The 24,792-nt window shown below is 44.7% G+C and overlaps 2 protein-coding genes across 2 annotated transcripts in view; one reads left to right on the top strand and one right to left on the bottom strand.

The window, feature by feature from the left end:
* Positions 1-3,941: 3,941 nt before the first annotated feature.
* LOC135981944 (zinc finger MYM-type protein 1-like) lies at positions 3,942-7,513 on the bottom strand. Its single transcript, XM_065587096.1, has one exon. The coding sequence runs from the start codon at positions 5,825-5,827 to the stop codon at positions 4,787-4,789; it is 1,041 nt and encodes a 346-aa protein (XP_065443168.1). The 5' UTR covers positions 5,828-7,513; the 3' UTR covers positions 3,942-4,786.
* A 1,779-nt stretch (positions 7,514-9,292) lies between these two features.
* The window catches only part of LOC101938305 (C-C chemokine receptor type 5-like), a 34,081-nt gene continuing 18,581 nt past the window's right edge, over positions 9,293-24,792 (top strand). The window contains exon 1 of the mRNA XM_005278620.5: positions 9,293-9,407. The gene's annotated coding sequence lies outside the window, so the exon portion shown is untranslated. The remainder of the gene's footprint in view (positions 9,408-24,792) is intronic.

Raw genomic sequence — 24,792 nt, 5'->3', positions numbered from 1 at the left:
TGGAACTAGGGATGCAGGGGGTGCTGCTGCATCTCCTGGCTTGAAGTGATTTCCATCATATACAGAGTTTATAGTTTGATTCAATGGCTCTCAGCACCCCCACTATAAAAATTGTTCCAGCACCCCTGTATATCCATCCTCCCTGACAGCCTATCACTCCAAGACCAGGTAACATGGCTCTCTGACCTTCCTGCCCCAGTGGGTCTCAAACTTTCTGCTATCATGCCTCACTTTTATTGAAGCAAATGAGCTCAGTCCCCACCTTTGTGTGAGTTAGAGACAACATTCACATATAGCAATAATTAATGCAATACTAAAAGGGCAAAGGATATAAACTCACACTAGCATTTACTTTGCAACATTTCAGTGAGATGAATGAGCCTGAAGAGAAACTGGGGACTCAGGGAAGGGGCTGAGAAATGGGCCTAAAAGAGGTACAAGCTGGGGATAAAGGGACTCAAAGGGAACAGGCTGGGGGAGCAGAATGGGTGGGAGAATGAAGACTCCCTCTCCTCTTTACCAGCTAAACCCTGAGATAGCTGCTGGCAACTACAGCTATTTACTTCTTCCCCTCCCTGCTTTCTCACCACAAGCAACTCCATGCTGGCTGGGCAAGAGCAGGGAGGACTGAGAGGAGAACTGTGCTCAGTCCCTACTTTCCTCCCGGATGCAGGAGAGAGACTGTGGTTGGAAATGGAACAAGCACACAGGAAATCTAACAGAAAGTCCCATGCCGTAATTTGCATTCTTTTCTTTTCAAGATAGTCAAAAAGACAGTCAAGAGTTTCAGGCCCCACCCAGACTCCACCTATGGGGGCTGACCCTGCAGTTTGGGAAACCGAGCCCTAACCACAGTCCACATCCTTTCCAGTACAAAACCCTCCTCACTAGGGCCCTTCCTGGACTCCTGTCATTTGACATTCATGGTCTCAAATGATAAACCTCATAAGTGATAACTAGAGAGATCTATTTTGACGGATCAATGATCATATTGATAGATCTATAGAACTGTGATCTACATTGATAGATCTCTGATCACATATTGTATCATACGTATCATGAACTGGTGTGGTTACTGGGAAAAACACAGGTCTGTATGTTTATTTCACTGTGATCTCGGACTACAAAGCCTAATAATTAAAACAACAAAAACCACAGTTTTGGAAGGGATATAAACTCTTAGCTGCAGGACATAAGCCAAGCTCTAATTATTGGGGTTTAGGAAGAAATTTTACCTGCGAGCAGGTTTCTCCTCAATTGCCCACTACAGGCTTTCTTGCAACTTCCTCTCAAGCAGCCGGTGCTGGCCACTACAGGATACTTGACTAGCCAGACTATGGGTCTGATCCAGGCTGGCAATTCCTATGTTTCTAGAAAGAGACAAGCCTCTTTTCTTTCATCTTTCCTACTTTTTCATCTTGAAAAACAAAGTTCTTCCCTTACTCAGGAAAAACTCATTGACACCTGAGAGATTTGGAATTGTCTGTGATTGTTGGTGAATATGTTTTCTATATAGAATCATAGAAATGTAGGATTGGAAGGGACTTTGAGAAGTCATCAAGTCCAGCCCCCTGCACTGAGGCAGGATCAAGTAAACCTAGATAATCCCTGACAAGTGTTTGTCTAACCTGGTCTAAAAAACCTCCAAGAAAAGGGATGCCAAAACCTCCCTTGGAAGCGTATTCCAGAACTTAACTACCCTTATAGTTAAAAGTTTTTCCTAATATCTAAGGTAACTCTTCTTGCTACAGATTAAGCCCTTTACTTCTTCTCCTACCTTCAGTGGACATGGAGAACAATTGATCATCATCCTCTTTGTAAGAGTCCTTAACAGTCTCAGTCTTCTTTTCCCAAGGTTAAACATGTCCAGTCCTCTTAGACTTTCTTCATAGGTCATATTTTCTAAACCTTTTTGTCATTTTTGTTTCTCTTCTCTAGACTGTCTCCAATTTGTCCACATCTTTCTTAAAGTGTGGCACCAAAAACTGGACACTCTATGCCAGGTGAGGCTTCACCAGTACCAAGTAAAGCAGAACAATTACCGCCTGTGTTTTACATACAAGACTCCTGATAATACACTCCAGAATGACGTTAGCCTTTTTTGCAACTGCATCATATTGTTGGCTCATTTCAATTTTGATCCATTTTACCCCTCAAACCTTTTCTGCAGCGCTATTGCATAGCCACTTACGAGAGAGACAAAGCGGGTGAGGTAATATCTTTTATTGGACTAATTTCTGTTGGTGAGACAGACAAGACACTTATTCCCCATTTTGTAGTTGTGCATTTGATTTTTCCTTCCTCAGTGTAGTACTTTGCGCTTGTCTTTACTGAATTGCAGCTTGTTGATTTCAGATCAATTCTCCAATTTATCGCCATCCTTTTAAATTCTAATCCTGTCCTCCAAAGTACTGGAAACACCTCCCAGCTTGCTGTTATCCACAAATGTTATAAGCATACTCTCCACTCCATTATCCAAGTCATTGATGAAAAAATTGACCAGTACTGTGTAGGCCTTGCTGGAGCCCTAGGCATAGTTAACCACGAGAACCAAAGGCTGTGATCCAGAGTAGGCCTGGGGCCTTGGCAAAACAACACCACAGTAGGCATTAGCCAACTCCAAGTAAGCACATTCCTGACTGGAGGGGATGGTACAAAACCACGCAGCTCTCTCAAGTAACTATATAAACACATTCCTAAGAGATGGTGCAGGAACACACTGGCCCCTTGTAAGAGAAGGATGGGATGACAGGATAATGGATAAGGATGTTTTGTTCGCACTAGGACAGAGGTGATCAAACTATGGCCCACGGGCCACATCCAGCCCGCAGGACCATCCTGCCCAGGCCCCGAGCTCCTGGCCGAGGAGGGTAGCCCCTGGCCCCTCCCCTGCTGTCCCCCCGCCCCCACAGAATCAGCTCACTTGCTCCGCCGCCGATGCAATCCTCTGGGCAGCAGGGCTCTGAGTTCCTGGGGCAACACAGCTGTAGAGCCCGGCCTGACCATGTGCTCTGTGCTGCGTGGTGGCGGCGGCAGCAGTGTGGCCCGGCTGCAGCCAGGCGGTGCGGCTGTAGCGCCGCCAGCCACCAGTGCTCCAGGCAGCGGTGTAAGGGGGCAAGGAGTGGGGGGGTTGGATAGAGGGCAGGGGAGTTTGGGGTGGTGATTGGGAGGGGTTGAATGGGGGCAAGGATCCAAGGGGGCAGTCAGGAAGGAGGGGAGGTTGGATGGGGCGGCAGGGGGCAGTCAGGGGCAGGGGTTCCGGGGGCAGTCGGGGGACAGGGAGAAGGGGTGGTTGGATGGGGTAGGGGTCCTGGGGGGGCCGTCAGGAATGAGAGGAGGGGTTGGATGGGGAGGCGGGGGTCTGGGGGCGGTCAGGGGACAGGGAGCGGGGGTGTGTGGATGGGGCAGGGATCCCAGGGGGGCAGATAGGAGGTGGGGGCTGGGTCATGACCCCCCTCCCCTAACTTGCCCTCCATACAATTTACGAAACCCAATGCGGCCCTCAGGCCAAAAAGTTTGCCCACCCCTGCACTAGGAAGTACAAGAATAAGATTGGTAGCTAGCAATGTCTGGATGTAATCCATAACTTGTTTGTATCAGTGTATAAAAGGAGAAGTCATAGGAGGGGTAACTTTGTCCAGGCAAGGGGGGCAGCATCCTGCTATGCTGACTGAGCTATTACCATTGGCACAGGTACAGGGGTGGCCCTAGACTAGCTGTCAGCAACTGGTGCCCTAGGCGAACCCTGCAATCAGTGCCTCCACCCCCAAGCCCCAAGGGCAGATCTAGGCTGAGGTTTTTGGTAAACTGGGAAACATTTTGCCCCTTTTTTCCTTTTAATGTTTTTTAAGCGTTTTTTTTTAAACAGAGGCTTAATTATTCAGTTTGTCCATCCGTCTGTCTGTCCAACCAATGTTTCTGAGATCAGATAAAATAGACACACAACATTTTTAGAATAGATTTCTACATGACAGCTAGATGATCATTCAGTCTGATTTCAAATAAAAATGCATTAAAAATGTTAATTATAATTTTTATTATTACAAATCCAAAATCGTCCATTATGCTATCCTGCTTTAACTGCCATTACCACCACATCCAATATAGAAAGAAATAAGAAAACTCTTCAATGAACTTTAACCTGTATTTACAAAACACTCCAAATAAAAAACACTCTGTGCTCTTAAAACGTGACTTTTCTTGCTTTAAGTTTTGAAAATTCAGTTACTAGTTCTTTTTGATCCAGTTTTCCAGCTATTTCATGCTCTATTGACATTGTGGCAAGTCCAACAAGTCTCTCTTGCACCATTGTTGAACGCAGATATGTTTTTATCAATTTTAACTTTGAGAAGCTACGTTCCCCACTAGCTACGGAAACTGGCAAAGTTAAAAGAATGTGTAAAGCTATAAAAATGTTTGGAAAACTGTCTGTGAGTTTATTTTCACAAACAAACTTCAGTACTTCTTCAGGAGTGGAATGTTTCTTAAGTCGTCTTGAAAAAGCCTGAAGCTCACTAAACAAATCTGTAACATCAATGCCTTTTGAATTTTCATGAGTCAATGCTGACTCCAGCTTTATACAAAATTATCTTATCTGTTTTGCTGTTTTCTTTTGCAAGCTGAGAATATCATATAGAAAGCCAAATACTGACTCTAGCTGCTGCATCTGTTGAAATCTTTCATCAACTGAGTGAATAGCAGTATCAAGGACTGCGAAGTAGAAATTCACTTAGAACCTTTGTTTTGGGCTCTCAATGTGTGTGTCTCATCCTTCATATGAAAACTGCTATTTCTTTTGCCGAATGTGAACTGGTTCTGGTTCAAATTCTGTTGGAAAGTCTATTTCTTCAGCAAGCTTGAGAGAATCTACTAGTGTTCTTTTGAACCTTTCATCACTTCTGAATTCCTCCAGAATATTTTTAGTTTGCTGCAGTTTTTGAATAGCAGAATGTATGTTCAAGTTCTTTTCCTGAAGCTGCTTACTAGTGAGGTTAATCTCGAAAAGGATATTATGCCACAAAATGAGTGAAGTCACAAATTTGAACTTGGAAAGGCCATTTGCAAGAGCTTCTGCATCTGAATGTGCCATATTGCCAGATGATCCAGTAAAGGTAGTATCATCAGAAATTTCAATTAGGGCATCATAAATGTTTCCAAGTTCATAGCAAAGAGGCTTCAAAGCATCAATGGGATTCTCCCATCTTGTCTGACTAAGTGATTTCACAGTTAGAGAATTCACATGGCAAGTCAGAATCTCACCTGAGAAAAACACATAAACACCTTGCACCAGATCAAAGAAACTGCTTGCCTCCAAACAGCTAGCAGCATCATTGACAACCAAATTCAGAGAATGAGCACTGCAAGGAATGAAAACGGCGCTAGGATTGATTTCCATCATTCTCCTTTGCACACCATTGTCTTTACCCTTCATATTACTCCCCTTATCATACCCTTGGCCACATAAGTTTTCAACAGATAATGAAACTATTTCAAGCTCTTGTAGAATAGTTTCAGCCATAAATGCTCCAGTCGTCTCCGTCAGTGGTACGAAACCCAAAAAATGTTTCTTTATGAGCACTTCAACATTATCTTCATCTGCAGACTTTTTCATATCCACAATAAGAAAGATCATCATCATTTGTTCAACATGACTCACATCTGGTGTACCGTCCAGTATTATTGAAAAGTATTTTCCAGAATGGGCAGCTTCTACAATTTTATTTTTAATGGCATTTGCTAGGATTTGAATCAGTTCATTCTGCATATTTTTTCCTAAGTAATGAACCTGTGTTTCATGATCAGTTATTTTACGTAGATGCTCCTTCATGACTGGATCAAACAAAGCTAGGTATTCAACAAATTTTTAAAAATTTCCATTACCTGGAGTGTATAATTTTTAATTTCTACTGCAGCCATGGAATGCTAAATTTTGCCCACCGAGAACTCTCACTAAAGCAATCAGATGCTCTATTATTTGTTGCCAATATTCTTCTTTTTCCTTGATCACACATAAATTTTCTTCATTGATAGTTTTTCCATTTTTTAATCATAATTCAAGTTCTTTCCAATTTTGAAAATATTCCAAATATTCTGTACTTCTTTCATGTGAAGAGAGAATTGAAGATATGTTTTTCCAGTCCTTTGAATCATTTTCAGTAAGTGATGTACCAATTGCTTGATTTCTAAACAACTTGCAGCAAAAGCAAAACACAGAGTCCTTTGACACTGAATATTGTAACCAATTTTGATGAATTTCTTCCCCATTAATGAGTTTCCTCTTGTAATGCTGAGCAGGGAATTTTCTTTTATTTCCATCCTTAGGGAAGGGAAATTCATGAACTTGTTCGGGTCCATGTTCCACAAGAATTTGCCGCACACTGTCATCACATCTGGGCCATGTACTGTAACTTGTTTGTAACTTCCTCATCCTTTCTTCCTTCTACTTCATTTACTTCAATTTCTGCATGTCTCTCTGAAAGTGAATAAATTTTCTCCATTTCCATATCAGTCTGATGCTGTGAGCTGCCTTCATCTAGAAGTAAGTTTCCATCATCTTGAGTTTCCAAACTGCTTTTTTGTGGATGTGAGCTACCCTCATCTTGAAGTAATATACCTTCATCTTGGTGTTCCAAACTGCTTCCATGCGGATGTGAGCTAACTTCCTCCTCTCCAAGTAAAATTCCTTCATCTGGATGCTGTGAACTGCTTCCATCGTTATTTGGATTAAAGAGAAGATATTTCAGGAAGGATCCCTGCTGTTTTGCTTGGTCCTTTTCCTTCTCAGCCTTTCGTTTACGATAGTCAGCAACTGAGGGTTTTCTTCTTTCTGCCATGGGGCATTTGAATATTGTTATGTACTGTGCTCCTGACTGCAAGCATTATAGCGTTAAGGATGGCTGACACACCCACCACATGGTTGGCGATTTAAACCACATTGCAGCCATCCCAACATGTCTTTTCACTGCTTAAAGGTTCAGTGATTAATAACATATTCTCATTTACCTATTAAAACAGTTAGTTTCAGCGTTTATATGGAAACAAAATGACCTTTTTTGACATTATAACCCAACACCGGTTGTTTGGAAAGTAATCCCCTTTCTCATGGTTACCCGCTTGGAGTGTGACATCATCACTTTCATAGTCTATTAAGCGTTAACGCTGTTACTTTTCTTTTATGGACCTTATTTATTACATGTGAACCCGTTATAACAAAGAAAAGTTCATAATTATACAGCCCGATAATAACGCTAAGGTTTAGTAACGCTTAAAGATACTCACATTTTGGATTTATAATGCTCAAAGACGTTATTCTTTATTCTTTGGCACCAAGAAACACAATTTTCCACAGTATTGGCTCGATTCTTAACCATCTACCTGCAATGTGTGTTAAAATGACCATTTGACATGTATCAACTTGTGATATCTCCGCTCTACATGAATTTCTGGCTATGCAACTTTGATGTATATTCGAGTTAGGTGTCACTAGCATTGCAACTCTTGTCACTGGCGGATGTGTTTCATTATGGTTGAGTTATTGCTTATCAAAACTGTGGACTGGGTCAACTTGCCCCACGTCACAAATTGAAAAAAAAAATCGCTAAAATATTATTTATTTTGCAGTAAATAAAAGATTTGACATATTAATAAATTCTCAGAAATGTAGAGAAATGAATTATAATTCATATTCCCTCCGTACGTCAAAAGCTTCACTAAAATCAAGATATATCTGCCCACTGCTTCCCCCCCATCCATTAGGCCATTAACCATGTCAGAGAAGAAAATTAGGTTGGCTTGGCATAATCTGTTCTTGATAAATCAATGCTGGCTATTATTCATCATCTTATTATCCTCTAGGAATTTACAGATAGTTTAATAATTTGTTCTAGTATGTTGCCAGGTATCAAGGTTAGGCTGACTGGTCTGTAGTTCCCTGGGACCTCTTTGTTCTTCTTTTTAAAGATAGACATTATGTTTGCCCTTCTCCAGCACTTTGGGACCTCACGGTTCTCCACGAGCTCACAAAAATAATTGCTATTGGTATGTTTGATTATGGTAAGGGGGTTTATTATATGGCTACATGGGGTTAACTCAAGAAGAGTCTGATTGCACCAGGCAGCAAAGAGTACCCTGGCTTCAGATAGCATCCATTTACCAACACCTCAGGGACAATGCAAGAGCCATTCTCCTTGATGCTGTGGCTCCTGCCTCTGCTTAGCTCACCACTGGCCTAGTTCTTTAAGGGAAGAGAACCTGTGAACAGTGGAGAACAAAGAGCCTATCTAGATTTGAAAGGAGAGAGCATTAAGGGAGAAAGACTGACCTCCAGAGATTAGGGTGCATCTAACATGGGTCAAGTGGCTGAGAGCTCTGCTGGCACAGCACTAGGGACCTGCTCTGCATGCCAGGCCCTCCATGTGCCAAAACTGCAGTAGCTGAGGCTCCCGCTCCTCTTGGCACTGGGGACCAGGAAGCAGGATGGGCAGACCCTAGGCTCACGAGCAGGGAGGGGTAAGGAATGGGGACTGGGATGGGGGGAGGCAGGAACTCCTGAGTGGGGATGGTAGAGGATTTGATATGGAACTAGTTGAGAGACAATGAATATGCAGCCTCTAGTGGTATTTTTTCAATTTCACTTTGGGCTTGTCTACGCTTGAAATGCTACAACTGCAGCGCTGCAGCTGTGCCACTGTAGTGCTTCAGTATAGACACTACTTACGCTGAGGGGAAGGGTTCTCCCATCAGTGTAGGTAATCCACTTCCCCAAGAGACGGTAGCTAGGTCAACAGAAGAATTGTGACATTGATCTAGCACTGTCTACACGGGAACTTAGGTCGGCTTAACTACACCGCACAGCAGTGTGGATTTTTCACACCCCTGAGCCAACCTAATTTCCTATTGTAGACAAGCTGCCATCACCAAATATTTCAAATTATTTTTGAATATGCTACAAAAGTGCTTAGTACAGTCAAAAATAGTTGACACAATTTTGTGCACCTAAGCCTGACCCAACTCCCAATAAAGTTAATGGGAATACCCCAATGGAAGTTGGAACTAGGTCCTGATCCTGCAAACAGAGGTTCTAGTTCAGACTGTGCCCAGGTGGAGTGAAGTCAGTAGGAGTCCATACAGAGTCTGCACCAGTGAATCTATAGGACTGAGGACCTAAGCACTCAGTTCTGCATTTGACATGCATTCTGAAAATTCAGCAATCTAACGTTTCCATTAAGTTCTAAGTGGAACTGCTACTGAAAGTCCATTTTTAGAAAAAGAAGAACTGCTCCTTCTAATTCTTGCAAAACTTCTGACAGGCAGCAGTTTCCGAGCTTCTGAAGATATAGACAGGGCTTATCACCCTATGGTTCATGAGAACAAAGACAGTTATCGTCCATAAGAAGCTTGGTAAATCAGTGAGTATCTCATCTTTCTTGTCTCTCTTTCATATTTTATAAATATATACATATAAATATATTAAGTGGAAAGATATAGTAAATTATTAAGAATTTGCAATAATGATGGTGTAATTAAGCAAGGGACAAAGCCTTTCTGAACCATTCAAGCGGGAAACCAGGAAGGAAACAAGATGGGGATTGAGCTAGTTGGGAATGCAGTGGAATGAGATGCTGCCCAAAGCCTTAAGGACAAACAGGAACAGGCTTGTTGAAAATGTCTGACAAACATTATATTAAAAACAATTCTGGATTTTAGTTCCAAAACTGCTTCAGGAAAACATTAGTTTGTAAACAGTTTCATATAAGAACATGAAAATGTTAAACATAAAATGCTTCATATCTAATCCAGTGGGTTTCAGATTTATTGCGGGCTCTGGGCTGAGCTCACAACATCTATTATTGACAGGTTTCAGAGTAGCAGCGGTGTTAGTCTGTATCCGCAAAAAGAACAGGAGTACTTGTGGCACCTTAGTTATTTGTTAGTCTCTAAGGTGCCACAAAACATCTATTATTGTTAATTCGGATTTATATGAGTGAGTCCACATGCACTGTGTGGAAACTGTACCATTAAAGGCTCTCTTCTGTTTAGAAAGAATTAAAAACTGTGGCAGAAGTGGTCCAGAAAAACTGCACTGGCTCTTGTAATATAAGCACTTGGTAGAAGCCCTGCTTTCAAATAATATGCAATTCCATTGTAATTGAGCAGTAGTACTTATATAGGATAGAACAGTGATTCTCAACCTCTTCCGTACTCAGGTCCCCTTTCCCCCATTTAGCAATATGGGAAGGGCAGGGTGGTCATAACCCTCTGATACTTGGCAGTGACTCCGAGGTTGAGAATCTCTGGTATAGAGCATTATCCTCTGTGTTTATATTTAACTCCACCCCGCAAGGGTTGTGACTGCAGGAACTGTTAAAGTCTGTGGCTTGTTTGAATTGATCTGACCTGATTTTCTTTAAAGCAGACATATGGTAGAAAGTAGAATCTAGTTATTAAAGCCCAGGACTGGACACTGGAGCTCCAAATCCTATTACCACTTTTGTCACAGACTTGATTGTGATCTTGAGGAATTCATATAATCTCCTTGCGTCTCAATTTCTCTTACTTGCCGTGCTATAGTGAAACAATGTTTGTACAACACTTTCATAGCCTCCTATGGAAATTGCTATAGAAACGCTAAGTATTGTATCTAGGGCTTTGCTAAATATATTGAGAACATAGGACATTTTGACTCAAACTATGAATTTTTGAAAAGTCAGTTACAGATACAATCTCGGCTATACGTGGAATTAATATTGATATACTGATAATTTGAGATCCCTTTTTTGAATGAGGAACTATGATTAAAGGGAGAACATGATCTTTTTGATTTTAAATTGATTATATGTTGTCAAGGCTGATTCCCCATTCTGGCACTTTGAGTGCAGAAAGTGGGGGCCCGCAAGGATTCTAAAAATTAATACTGGCCACTCCAGGCTTGGATTAAACTCCCAAGGTTACAGCTTTTGTCTGACCTTGGATGGGTAGATGCTGCCACCACCCAATTGCAAAAAACCCCTTTTAGAGAACAGGAAGGCGCACTTGGGAATTCCTTCCTGTGGGGTACCCTCAAGCCTTTTCACCCCTCTGGGGAAGAGCTGAGAAAGAAAAACAAAGGAAATCAGCTGTTGCCACCAGCTAATTAACAACATATGCACAAACCTCTTAGAGACACAAAAATCCAATCTCGTTCTTAAAAAAGGTAAATTTCATTAAAAACAAAAAGAAAATACATTTGGAATTTAGGCTTTTTGCTATATTTAAAAAAAAAAGTGCAAGGATTAAGCAACAAGATAGCTCTCTTGAGGTCCAGCTTAAAGGTTAGAAGCAAAACAAAAGCACCTGGGGTTAGCACAAAGGAATCCACAAGCCATAAAGAAATAAAAGAAATAACCCTAATCGCGTCTTCCTAGACATTTCCTGATCTACTTACATATCTGGGGTTTCAAATGAGGAGTTTCTAGGTATGATCTGATGATTTTTCATACTTGGCTCAAAGCTTTTTACAACATAGTTCCAGCCCTGTCTCCCCTCTCCGGGAGAACAACCACAGACCGACAAAAGGGGAGTCTTGTTTCATTTTAAAAAGTTCTAGCCTTCCAGTTGGCTCTTTTGGCCAGGTGCCCACTCACTTCCTTTTACCTATGCATGCAGTCAGAGTTTTTAACCCTTTACATGCAAAGCAAGTAGAGAACAGCTACCAAGAGGGATTTTATAGCTAACTGCCTGTTTGGGTCCATAAAAGGGAGCTACCCCCCAACACACTTCATTTATCACACGCCCCCCAAATCACAGACAGTGCTGGCCAGCCTGGTTCAGATCAGGTCCACATCGGCTGGGATTTCTTCCTGGGGGTTTAGGAAACAGAGTTAATAAGATACATGCACCTCTAATTTTATTACTAATTACATGAAGAAGTTTGCGGATGATACGAAGGTGGGAGGCGTTGCCAATTCGGAGGAGGATAGGGATATTCTGCAGGGTGACTTGAATGAGCTTGTGAATTGGAGTATCAGAAATAGGATGAAATTTAATAGTGAAAAGTGTAAGGTGATGCATTTAGGGATGACTAACAACAATTTTAGTTACAAGCTGGGGATGCATTGGTTAGAAGTAACAGAAGAGGAGAAGGACTTAGGGGTTCTTGTAGACCGGAGGATGACTATGAGTCGACAATGTGACGTGGCGGTGAAAAAAGCCAATGCGGTCTTGGGATGCATTAGGCGAGGTATATCTAGTAGGGATAAGGAGGTGCTGCTTCCGTTGTATAAGGCGCTGGTGAGACCTCATTTGGAGTACTGTGTGCAGTTCTGGTCTCCCATGTTTAAAAAAGATGAACTCAAATTGGAACGGGTGCAGAGAAGGGCCACTAGGATGATCAGAGGAATGGAAAACCTGTCGTATGAAAGGAGACTAGAGGAGCTCGGGTTGTTTAGTCTGACAAAACGAAGGCTGAGGGGGGATATGATTGCTCTCTTTAAATATATCAGAGGGATAAATACCAGGGAGGGAGAGGAATTATTCCAGCTTAGTACTAATGTGGACACGAGAACGAATGGATATAAACTGGCAGTGGGGAAGTTTAGGCTTGAAATTAGACGAAGGTTTCTGACCGTCAGAGGGGTGAAATATTGGAAAGGCCTTCCGAGGGAAACGGTGGGGGCGAGGGATCTGTCTGGTTTTAAGATTAAATTAGATAAGTTTATGGAGGGAATGGTTTAATGGTAAAACACATTAGCTGAGGAATACCGAGCAATAGCAGGTAAATAGTATAATGGCTAACAAGGGTCAGGCTGGAGACTCTTACCTACATGCTCGGGGTCTTACTGATCGCCATATTTGGGGTCGGGAAGGAATTTTCCTCCAGGGTAGATTGGCTGAGGCCCTGGAGGTTTTTCACCTTCCTCCGCAGCATGGGGCAGGGATCGCTAGCAGGAGGGTTCTCTGCCAATTGAAGTCACCAAGACACAGGATTTGGGGACTTCATCAGCAGAGTCAAGGGAAGGGTGGGGACGGTTTTGTGGCCTGCAGCATGCAGGGGGTCAGACCAGATGATCATAATGGTCCCTTCTGACCTTAAAGTCTATGAGTCTATGAGTAAGAACCAAACAGTATTATTCACATTTCAAGGACTACAATAACTTAGAATACAGGACATTTTTACCTGGCTTATTCTGGGAAACCTTCCCCGGAAAGTGCATCAGCCACTTTGTTAGAGGCTCCTGAAATGTGTTGTATTTCAAAATCAAAGTTTTGAAGAGCTAAACTTCACCAAAGATGTTTTTTGATAGTCTCTTTGACTGTGTGAAGCCACTTTAGTGCAGCATGATCAGTCTGCAGGTGGAAACGCCATCCCCAAATGTATGGGCGTAGCTTCTCCAGAGCATACACAATGGCGTAACGTTCTTTTTCTGAGACTGACGAGTGGCTTTCCCTCTCAGAAAGTTTTTTGCCGAGAAACTCGACAGGATGGAATTGTTGATCTGGTCTTTCCTGCATTAAAACTGCTCCTACACCACACTCGGATGCATCTGTGGTTACGACGAACAGTTGGTCTAAGTCTGGGGTTAAGCTGGTTAAAGGCTTTTTGATACTTTTCAGTCCACTGAACTGCATTTGGCTGTTTTTTCCTGGTTAGGTCTGTCAGTGGGGTGGCAATCTGGCTGTAGTGTGGTACAAATCGTCAGTAATACCCGGCCAAGGTCAAGAAGGATTCTTTGACTTCTTCTTTGACTTAGGGACAGGCCAATTTTGGTTAGCATTTACTTTAGCCTGTAAGAGGTTGATAGTTCCTTGACCCACCTGGTATCCAAGGTACGTTACCCTGTTTAGGCCTATTTGACATTTTTTGGCCTTAACAGTTAGTCCTGCTTCCCTTATGTGCTGGAAGACAGCTTGGAGGTGTTCCAGGTGTTCTGCCGATGAATCTGAGAATATAGCCACATTGTCAAGATAGGCGACTGCATATTCCCCAAATCCAGCCAGAAGGTTATCTACCAGTCTCTGGAAGGTGGTGGGTGCATTTCGCAGTCCGAAAGGGAGCACATTATTTCATACAGCCCTACATGGTGATGAAGGCTGACCTTTCCTTGGCTGGGTCATCTAGCGGCACTTGCCAGTACCCCTTAGTTAAGTCTATGGTGGAGATGAACTGGGCATGTCCCAGTTTCTCCAATAGCTTATGTGTGCAAGGCCTTGGATAGTTTTCTGGGCGAGTTACAGCATTTAGCTTACGGTAGTCCACGCAAAAGCAGATTTCCCCATCGTGTTTGGGAACCAGAACCACTGGAGAGGCCCATGCATTCTCAGAGGGGCAGATTACATCTGTAACATGTCCTTGATCTCCCTTTCTATTGCGGTTTTGTCTTGAGGAGCCATCCAGTAGGGTTGGGCTCTAATTGGGCAAGCATCACCTGTGTCAATGGAGTGGTACACCCGTTCTGTCTGTCCTGGGGTGGCTGAAAACATTGGCGCGAAGCTGGTGCACAGCTCCTGGATTTGCTGTCGCTGCTTACGCCAAAGGCCACTCAGCGTCGTCTCTTTCCTGGGCTGTAAATTGGAGAACCTTGATTTCTCAGGAATAAAAGGGCTTTAGAGAGTTAACATGGTATACTTTAGGTTTTAGGGTAGGGTTTGGGAACACTATGAGGTAATTAACTGCTCCCAGGCGTTCTCGGACCATAAATAGTCCCTCCCATGACGCTTCCATCTTATTGGCCTGGAGCCCTTTCAGGACCATGACTTCGTCACCTACTTTGAAGGAATGCTCTCTGACATGTTTATCATACCAGGCCTTTTACTCTTGTTGAGCATCCTGTAGGTTTTCTCGAGCAACGGCTAAAGAGTCCTAGATGGTGTTTTGCAGGATGGTTACAAAGTCCAAAATGTTAGTTCCTGGAGAAGATGTAACCCCCTCCCATTGCTGATTTACCAGCTGTAATGGCTGCTTAACTTTGTGGCCATAAATGAGTTCAAAGGGTGAAAACCCCAAACTGGGATGTGGTACAGCCCTGTAGGCAAAGAGCAACTGCTGCAACAGTAGGTCCCAGTCATTGGAGTACTCATTCATGAATTTACATATCATGGCCCCCAAAGTCCCATTAAACTTCTCCACTAGGCCATTCGTTTGATGGTGGTAAGGGGTGGCAACCAAGTGGCTTACCCAATGAGCTTCCCAAAGACGTTTCGTGGTCCCTGTCAGGAAGTTAGTTCCCAAATCCATAAGGATGTCAGAGATCCAACCTACCCTGGCAAAAATGTCTGCCAATGCCTGGCTCACGCTTTTAGCCCTGGTGTTGCTTAGAGCTACTGCTTCCAGCCATCGGGTGGCAAAATCCATGAAGGTCAGTATGTACAGCTTTCCTCTGGGTGCCTTTTTAGGGAAAAGACCCAGAATATCCGCAGCTAAGCGCTGAAATGGAACCTCAATTACGGAGAGTGGCTGGAGAGGGGCCTTGACCTGGTCTTGGGGCTTTTCCACCTTCTGGCACACCTCACAAGACCGGACATAGGTAAAAACGTCCTTGCCCATTCCCTCCCAGTGGAATGACTTCCCCAAATGGTCTTTGGTCCTGTTCACCCCAGCATGGCCACTAGGGTGATCGTGGGCTAAGCTCAAGAGCTTTTCCCTATACTTAGTTGGAACTACCGTCTCTGAGGATCAGTCCTCCTTTTGCCCACCAGAAAGGGTTTCCTTGTATAAGAGTCCTCCTTCTACAACAAACCTGGACCTATTGGAAGAGCTGAGGCGGTGGGTCGTCTGTGCTGCTGTCGAAGCTCCCTTGAGACTTTCATCTGCTTCCTGCTCAGCCTGGAACTGCTCCCTTGATGATGGAGACATTAGTTCCTTGCTGGATTATGGATTTGGGCTTGGTCACACAGGAAGCAATGCAGATGATGGGGTAGTCTTCATCGATTGTGAACCGCTTTCTGCTGGTGCATTAGGTTGTATTTCAGGCTCCAGTTGAGCTTCTTGTGCTGGTTTAGCTGCTGCTGCAAGTTCGGGCTCTGTAGCGCCCTTTGGTGCTGGCTCCCCTAACTCTGGTGGGGTTGCAAGCACGGGCTCTGGTGCTGACTGCTCCACCAGTTCTGATGCTTGGGCTGGTTTTGGCTGGGCCCCAGGAACTGGATCTACAACCGCTGCTATAGACTTTGGTCTGGGGTCTGGTTCCCTGTAGGAGGCTTAGGAATGGAGTTAGGTGTGGAGGTCTGTTTAGCCTGGTGACCATCCCCACGCTTTTTGTTAGCCTTACATGGTTGGCTAAGTCTTCTCCCAGCAGCATGGGAATGGGATAATCATCATAGATTGTAAAAGTCCATATACCTGACCAGCCCTTGTACTGGACAGGCAACATGGCTGTAGGCAAGTTAAAAAAGTTGGCCTTAAAGGGTTGCACCATCACTTGGGCCTCTGGGTCGATGAATTTGGGGTCCACCAGGGATTGGTGGATAGCTGACACCTGTGCTCCAGTGTCTCTCCCCTCAGTAATCTTCCTCCCACCCACACTCACAGTTTCCCTTCACTCTGGGGGTATTTGTCACTTCCACATTTCCTGTCTGCGAAAGCTTCTAAAAATCAGATGGCAGGACAAAGTGCCCGATACTGATGTCCTTACTAGAGCCAGTCTGCTGTCAGTTCACACATTGCTGATGAGAGCCCAGACCAGGTGGGCCGGACATGTCGTGAGAATGTCAGACGAACGCATTCCTAAACAGCTCTTCTACGGAGAACTCACTCAGGGAAAGCGCTCCCATGGTGGACAGAAGAAGCGGTTCAAGGACACGCTGAAGACCTCTTTGAAGTCCTTTGAGATCAACACCGCCACATGGGAAACCTTCGCACTGAACCGTCCAGCATGGCACAGCCTCGTTCACACAGGCAGTAATACCTCTGAGGCGAGGCATATTGCTGAGGCTGAAAAAAAGTGTGAGCTGAGCAAGGCCAGAGCTGCTCGTACATCATCGACAGTGCCATTACATGTCTGCCCGACGTGTGACAGGACGTTCCACGCCCGAATCAGACTGATCAGTCATCTTCGGATGCACAGAGCCTGGTCATTGAAAGAATGAGATGTTGAGGTCTTCATCGATAACGATGGACGAACATCATTTGTGAGACATCTGGGCCTGAAGGTTCTCGGTTGGACCCTGGGGTGATGAGTTGCAGTCAGCTAGTGCTTTTGGGGAAGTTGGCCTTTACATGCTCCAGCTCATTACATCTGAAGCATTGCCCAGCTGACTGTGGGCTGGGGCGAGGTAGGTGGTTGGAGAGTAGGGTGGTGGGACGAGAGGGCATCTGGGATTTCCTTGGCTGTGAGGAGGGCTCCTCCTTGCAAGGTGGGGCCTTGGGCTGACTCCGATGACGGGGTGTCATCTCGGGTTGCCCCTTCTGGTATCTGCACCAACTGCTACTAGCTTTATTCTTCTCCAGCACCTCCACCTATTTGGTTCCAATCTCCCCCACCTCGATTACAGTTTTGGGCTTCCCATCTAGGATGTACCTTTCTATTTCCTCAGGAACATGCTCTAAGAACTGCTCCATTTTTATTAGGATAGACAGATCTTCCAGAGACTTTACATTTGCTCCTGATATCCAGGCATCCCAATTTTTTACAATGTGGTAGGCGTGTTGGGAAAATGCCACGTCTGGTTTCCACCTTAGGGCTCTGAACCGCCGATGAGCATGCTCGGGTATTAGCCCCATCCTAATTCTGGCCTTTTGTTTAAAAAGTTTGTACTTGTTCATGTGTTCTTTAGGCATTTCAGCTGCCACCTCTGCTAAGGGTCCACTGAGTTGTGGCCTCAGGTCCACCATATACTGGTCTGGAGGGAGGTTATACCTAAGTCAGGCCTTTTCAAATTTTTCTAAGAAGGCCTCTGTATCATCGCCTACCTTGTATGTGGAGAAATTTTTTGAATGGGGAGCAGTACCTGGAGGACTGTTAGAACTGATTGATCCAGCTTAGCCTTTTCCAGCTCTAAGCGCTTCAGCTCCACTTCCAAGCTCTTCGCCTCTCTCCTCTCCTCTGCTTGCACCTCCAAGTGCTTCTCCTCTTTCCTCTCCTCTGCTTCTGCCTCCAAGCACTTCATCTTTAGGAAGAAATTCCTTTCTGCCTCAGTTAGAACTCAGCCAGAGTTAAAGACATCCCTCCATCCTGGCACAAGGATCTCGGGTGGGGGAGGGCTGACCTTTCCTTTCTGGGAAGTCTCTGGTCCCCATCCCCTCCTTGCATTTCTGTCATGGAGCTGCATGTTTGGGCTTGATTTGGGTCTGTCTTCTTCGTGGCGTGCCGCTTTGGGAAGACTGGTTGCTTTAGGGTTTCGGTGGACTCAGCTTTTTTTTTTTTTTGCTCTGCCGGCAGGCACCCCCCACCATGTTTCCCGATATTTTCTTCCCTTCATCTGGTCACCCTAACTGTGCTGCCCTACTCTAGCCTAGCTATTTCGTTGCCATGAAGCTAGGGAAAAAAAACTGCCTGTTGGACTCCCTGGCTTGGCAGGCTGAACCCTTTTCGTGCCAGTTCCTCCTCAGGCAGCAAAGAAAAGAAAAGAAAAGAAAAGAAAAGAAAAGAAAAGAAAAGAAAAGAAAACCTCCCTGGCTTTGCAGGCTGCCAAAAGCAAAAAATGTGTCCTTTTAAAATCCTGAGGTCTGTGCTTCTGGTTCAAAATGATCCCAACGCTCTGCCACCATGTCAAGATTGAATCCGCACTCTGGCACTTCGAGTGCAGAAAGTGGGGGCCCGCAAAGATTCTAAAAATTAATACTGGCTCTGGGTCATGTCCTTACTAACTTCAATTTTCTCATCTTACCGTCTCCAACTTATCTTTTACTCATGCTAACAAATTCAATTCCCCATGCTCCTCTACTCTTAGCCTAACTTAAACAAAACCTAATTTCTACTTATTTCTTAACCTAACATGCTCTGTAGGGAACACCTACCAGACCTCATCCAAATCACCAGGCACATGACCAATACAGCTGAAATCAAAGAACCCTGACACCTATTAAAGTGGGGCCTCCAATTGTTTTACCTGCTTATACATTGGAAAGGGGAAGCCTTGTGTTTGGACTCTGGAAAGGAAAACTTTAGGGTTCATTTTTGTTCTGTGAGCTGTTCTCGCTGCTGATGAGGGAAACTCCGCCCTCTGATACGTCACTGTTGTCTTGTAGTTTTGCAACATTTATTCTGATGGCTGTGAGGAGGCTTTGACTCAATCCCCTTTTGGGATCATTTCAAACACAGCGTGCTCATTGAGCAATGGTCTGTTATGACATAACTGAATGAGTCAGGACTGCAATTCTGAGTCCCTCTTGCTTGAAGGGTCCCTAAATGCACAATTTAGGAAATATCAGCTAGGCATACCAGCACCCAGACATACCAGCACCAGTCCATAAACTTGTCAAGCTCAATCTTAAAACAAGTTAGGTTTTTTGCCCCCACTGCTCCCATTGGAAGGCTGTTCCAGAATTTCACTCCTCTGATGGTTAGAAACCTTTATCTAATTTCAAGCCTAAACTTGTTGATGGCCAGTTTATAGTCATTTGTTCTTGTGTCATCATTGTTGCTTAACTTAAATAACTCCTCTCCCAGCCTAGTATTTAGCCCTCTGATGTATTTATAGAGAGCAATCATATCTCCCTTCAGCCTTCATTTGATTAGGCTAAACAAGCCAAGCTCTATGAGTCTCCTCTCATAAGGTTTTCCACAATCTCTGATTATCCTAGTATCCCTTTTCTGCACCTGTTCTAGTTTGAATTGATCTTTCTTAAACATGGGAGACCAGAATTGCACGCAGTGTTCCAGATGAGATCTCACTAGTGCCTTGTATAACGGTAGTAACCCTCCTTATCTCTACTGGAAATACCTTGCCTGGTGCATTCTAGGATTGCATTAGCCTTTTTTAACAACCACATCATGTTGCGGCTCATAGGCCAGGTCTACACTAACCCCCTAATTCGAACTAAGGTACGGAACTTCAGCTACGTGAATAACGTAGCTGAAGTTCGAAGTACCTTAGTTCGAACTTATCTTGGTCCACACTCGGCAGGCAGGCTCCCCCGTCGACTCCGCGGTACTCCTCTCGCCGAGCTGGAGTACCGCAGTCGATGGCGAGCACTTCCGGGTTCGACTTATCGCGTCCAGACTAGACGCGATAAGTCGAACCCAGAAGTTCGATCGCTCGCCGCCGAACTACCGGGTAAGTGTAGCCAAGGCCTTAGTCATCTTATGATCTACTAATACACTCAGGACTTTCTCCTCCACTCTGGCTTTCAACAGACACGTCCCCAATTTATAGCAAAAATTCTTGTTATTAGTCCCTAAGTGCATGACCTTGCACTTTGCACTTCTGATTTTCATCCCATTTCTATTACTGCAGTTTTCAAGGTCCTTCAGATCTTGTATGATATTTCGGTCCGCTTCCATATTGGCTATACCTCCCAACATGGTTTCATCCACAAATGTTAGCACACTCCCACTTTTTGTGTCAAGGTCATTCATGAAAATGTTAAATAAGATTGGTCCCAAGACCTATCCCTGAGGAACTCCACTAGTAACCTCCCTCCAGCCTGACAGTTCACCTTTCAGAATTACCCATTGTAGACTCCCCTTTAATCAGTTTCTTATCCACCTTTCAATTCTCATATTAATCCCCATCTTCTCCAATTTAACTAATAATTCCCCATGTGGAACTGTATCAAATGCCTTACTGAAATCCAGGTAGATTAGATCTACTGCATTTCTTTTGTCTAAAAATATCAGTTATCTTCTCAAAGAAAGAGATCAGGTTGGTCTGGCATGATCTACCTTTTCTAAAACCATGTTGTATTTTATCCCAATTACCATTTACCTCTATGTCCTTATGTGCTTTCTCTTTCAAAATGTGTTCCAAGATCATGCATACAACTGAGTTCAAACTAACGGGCATCTAGTTTCCTGCGTCACTTTTTTTCCCCTTTCTTAAAAATAGGTACTATATTAACAATTCTCCAGACATAGGGTACGACCCCTGAGTTTAGAGATTCATTAAAAATGCTTGCTATTGGGCTTGCAATGTCATGTGCCAGTTCCTTTAATATTCTTAGATGGAGATTATTCGGGGCCCCTGATTTGGTCCCACTAAGATGTTTGAGTTTGATTTCCATGTTGAATGTGGTAATTTCTGCTTTCATATTCTTGTTCCCATTAGCCACCCTGCCAGTACCCCTAAATTCCTCATTACCTTTTTTAAGAACTGAGGCAAAGTGTTTGTTTAGGTATTGGGCCATGCCTAGATTATCTTTAATCTCACCCCATCCTCAGGGTTTAGCAGTCCCATTTCTTCTTTTCTTGTTTTATTTTTATTTATATGGTTATAGAACCTTTTACTACACCTCTACCCCGATATAACGCTGTTCTCGGGAGCCAAAAAATCTTACCGTGTTATAGGTGAAACCGCATTATATTGAACTTGCTTTGATCCGCCAGAGCGTGCAGCCCCAGCCCCCCAGAGTGCTGCTTTACCATGTTATATCCGAATTTGTGTTATATCGGGTTGCGCTATATCGGGGTAGAGATGTATTGTTTTAATTCTCTTTGCAAGGTCCAACTCTGCTTGGCTTTTGGCAGTTCTCACTTTTTCCTTACATTTTTTGACCTCCAAGATCCATCCTCCTTGCTGATCCATCCCACTTTCCATTCCTTGTAGGCTTTCTGCTTTCTCTTAATAATCTGTTTGAGATGCTTGCTCATCGAGCTTCATCTGCAACCCTTTGCTATGAATTTTTGACCCTTGCTTTGGGATGCAAGCTTCAAATAGCTTCTGCAACTTTAACTTAAAGTAATTCCAAGCCTCCTCCACATTGAGATCCTAGAGTTTTTCAGTCCAGCTCACTTCCCAAACTAATTCCCTTAATTTTTAAAGTTTGCCCTTTTGAAATCAAGGGCCTCAGATGCAGACCTATTTTTGTTTAGTTTAGTTTAAACTGAATTAGCTCATGATCACCCGAACCAAGGCTGTCCTCTACAACCAGTTCTTCTATGAGGTCCTTGGTACTTACCAATACTAAATCTAAAATGGCATCTCCTCTTGTTGGTTCAGTGACTATTTGATGAAGAGATCTCTCACCTGTCATATCTAGGAATATCTGGGCCCTACCATTATTAGTAGCACTTGTCCACTAATATATATCTGGGCAATTAAAGTCTCCCATAATCATACAATTCCCAGTAGTATTTATTTCATTAAAAATATTAAAGAGGTGTGTATCCATATACAAAATTGGAACCTCGGGGTCTGTAGCAGGCCCTAAGCACTATCCCAGCAGAGCCTCTCTTACCTTTCTTCCCCAAAGTGATTTTGACCCAAAGAAATTCTGTTTTATCCATTCCATCAGTTCTAATTTCTTGTGTTCCCTCTAATTTTTCCCACACATGTGCAGAATGAAATTTTTATGTGCATCAATATGGGGGTGATGCATGACACACCTCCATATTGGTGCTCATAACAAAATTCATGTGGCGGGGGTGGGGCCGAGGTATTTGGAGTGTGGGAGGGGGCTCAGGGCTGGGGCAGAGTGTTAGGGTGCAGGGGGTGAGGACTCCGACTGGGGGCGTGGGCTCTGGGGTGGGGCAGAGGGTTGGAGTGCAGGGGGGTGCAAGCTCTGGGGTGGGGTCAGGGATGAGGGGTTTGGGTTGCAGGTTGCCCCGGGGCTACAGTGAGGAGAGGACTCCCGCCATCTCTCTCTTCCTGCAGCAGCACCTGAGCTGGTGGGGAGAGGTGCCTCTCCCCCGGCTGCAGCAGGTCCGGGGCTGGGCTGGGTTGGAGCCAGGGGAGGGGCGCCTATCCCCCGCCGCAGCAGGTCCAGGGCTGGGCTGGGTTGGAGCCAGGGGAGGGGCGCCTCTTCCCCGCCGTGGCAGGCCTGGGGCTGGGGGAGAGGCATCTCTCCCACCGCAGCCCTGAGAGCCTGCGCGGCGCTTAATAGGCTACTGCACGGCCATGCAGCTTAGAGGGAACTTAGTACTCCACCACCTTTATTTCTGTCTCTCCTGAAAATACATACCCTTCAATACACCTCTACCCCAATATAACGCGGTCCTCAGGAGCCAAAAAATCCCTACTGCGTTATATGGGGAACCACATTATATCGGGGTATCAGGGGCAGGGCTCCAGCGGTGATTTAAAGAGCCCGGGGCTCCTGCTTGGGGAGCCCCAGGCCCTTTAAATCGCCACCCGAGCCCCACTGCTGTAGCTGTGGGGTAGCGGCGGCAGGGCTCCGATGGTGATTTAAGGGCCCAGGGCTCCCTGAAGCAGTCAGAGCTCCGAGCCCTTTAAACCAGGGCTCCTGCAGCGGGGCTGTCATAACTATAAAGGGAAGGGTAACAGCCCTCCTGTGTACAGTACTATAAAATCCCTCCTGGCCAGAGACTCCAAAATCCTTTTACCTGTAAAGGGTTAAGAAGCTCAGGTAACCTGGCTGACACCTGACCCAAAGGACCACTAAGGGGACAAGATACTTTCAAATCTTGGTGGGGGGAAGGCTTTTGTTTGTGCTCTTTGTTTTGGGGGTTGTTCATTCTTGGGACTGAGAGGGACCAGACATCAATCCAGGCTCTCCACATCTTTCTGAACAAGTCTCTCATATTTCAAACTTGTAAGTAAACAGCCAGGCAAGGCGTGTTAGTTTTTATCTTTGTTTTCTCAACTTGTAAATGTACCTTTTTGCTAGAGTGTTTATCTTTGAACCTAAGGCTAGAGGGGATTCCTCTGGGCTCTTTAAGTTTGATTACCCTGTAAAGTTATTTTCCATCCTGATTTTACAGAGATGATTTTTACCTTTTTCTTTGATTAAAAGCCTTCTTTTTAAGAACCTGATTGATTTTTCCTTGTTTTTAGATCCAAGGGGTTTGGATCTGTATTCACCAGGGAATTGGTGAAGAGTCTCTCAAGGCTTCCCAGGGAAGGGAATTAGCACATTTGGGAGTGGTGGCAGCGGACCAGATCTAAGCTGGTAGTTAAGCTTAGAAGTTTTCATGCAGGCCCCCACATCTGTACCCTAAAGTTCAGAGTGGGGAAGCAGCCTTGACAGGGGCTCAGGCAGTGATTTAAAGGGCTTGGGGCTCCCCGCAGTGGCTGCAGCCCAGGGCACTTTAAATCAGTGCTGGGGCCCTGCTGCCGCTACCCCGGGGCTCCGGCAGCGGGGTTCAGGTGGCGATTTAAAGGGCTCAGAGCTCTGGCCGCTGCAGAGAGCCCCGGGGGAATGGCGGCAGGGCTCCAGTGGTGATTTAAAGAGCCCCGGGCTCCAGCTACTGCAGGGAGCCCCGGGCCCTTTAAATCGCCACCCGAGCTTCACTGCCGGAGCCCGGGGGTTACCGTGTTGTATGCGAACCCATGTTATATCAGATCGCATTATATCAGGTTAGAAGTGTACTTGTACTCTAGTCATGACTATTATTCCACCATGTTTCTGTTATCCCTATAATATCTGGTTTCACTTCCTGTACCAGTAGTTCTAGTTCCTCCATTTTGTTACCCAAACTCTCTGCATTGCTATACAGATATCTTAGTTGTTTCTGCTCAGCTTTGCCCAGATTCCTCTCCTGTTTAGGTACAGTCTTTCTACGGCCAGTATCACCTACGTCAGGGGTTCTCAACCTTTTTCTTGCTGAGGCCACTCTCAACATGCTATAAAAACTCCAGGGCCCAGTGGGGGTGGGGAGGAAACTTGGGGCTCCGGGCTGTGGGGGGACCCTTGGGCATAGGCATAGTTTTACTTCTATTTGGGGGAGGGGGGCAAGGGCTGGCAGTGCTTGACCCAGCTCCGCA

Source organism: Chrysemys picta, chromosome 2 (assembly GCF_011386835.1).
Source record: "Chrysemys picta bellii isolate R12L10 chromosome 2, ASM1138683v2, whole genome shotgun sequence".
In the NCBI taxonomy this organism is placed as follows: domain Eukaryota; kingdom Metazoa; phylum Chordata; order Testudines; family Emydidae; genus Chrysemys; species Chrysemys picta.
The sequence above is the reverse complement of the archived record's forward strand: the minus strand, read 5'-3'. Positions and strand labels throughout refer to the sequence as shown.

What these genes read in the sequence shown, in the direction of transcription:
- LOC135981944 (XM_065587096.1), bottom strand. Translation starts at nt 5,827, where the DNA reads ATGAAGGAGCATCTACGTAAAATAACTGATCATGAAACACAGGTTCAT.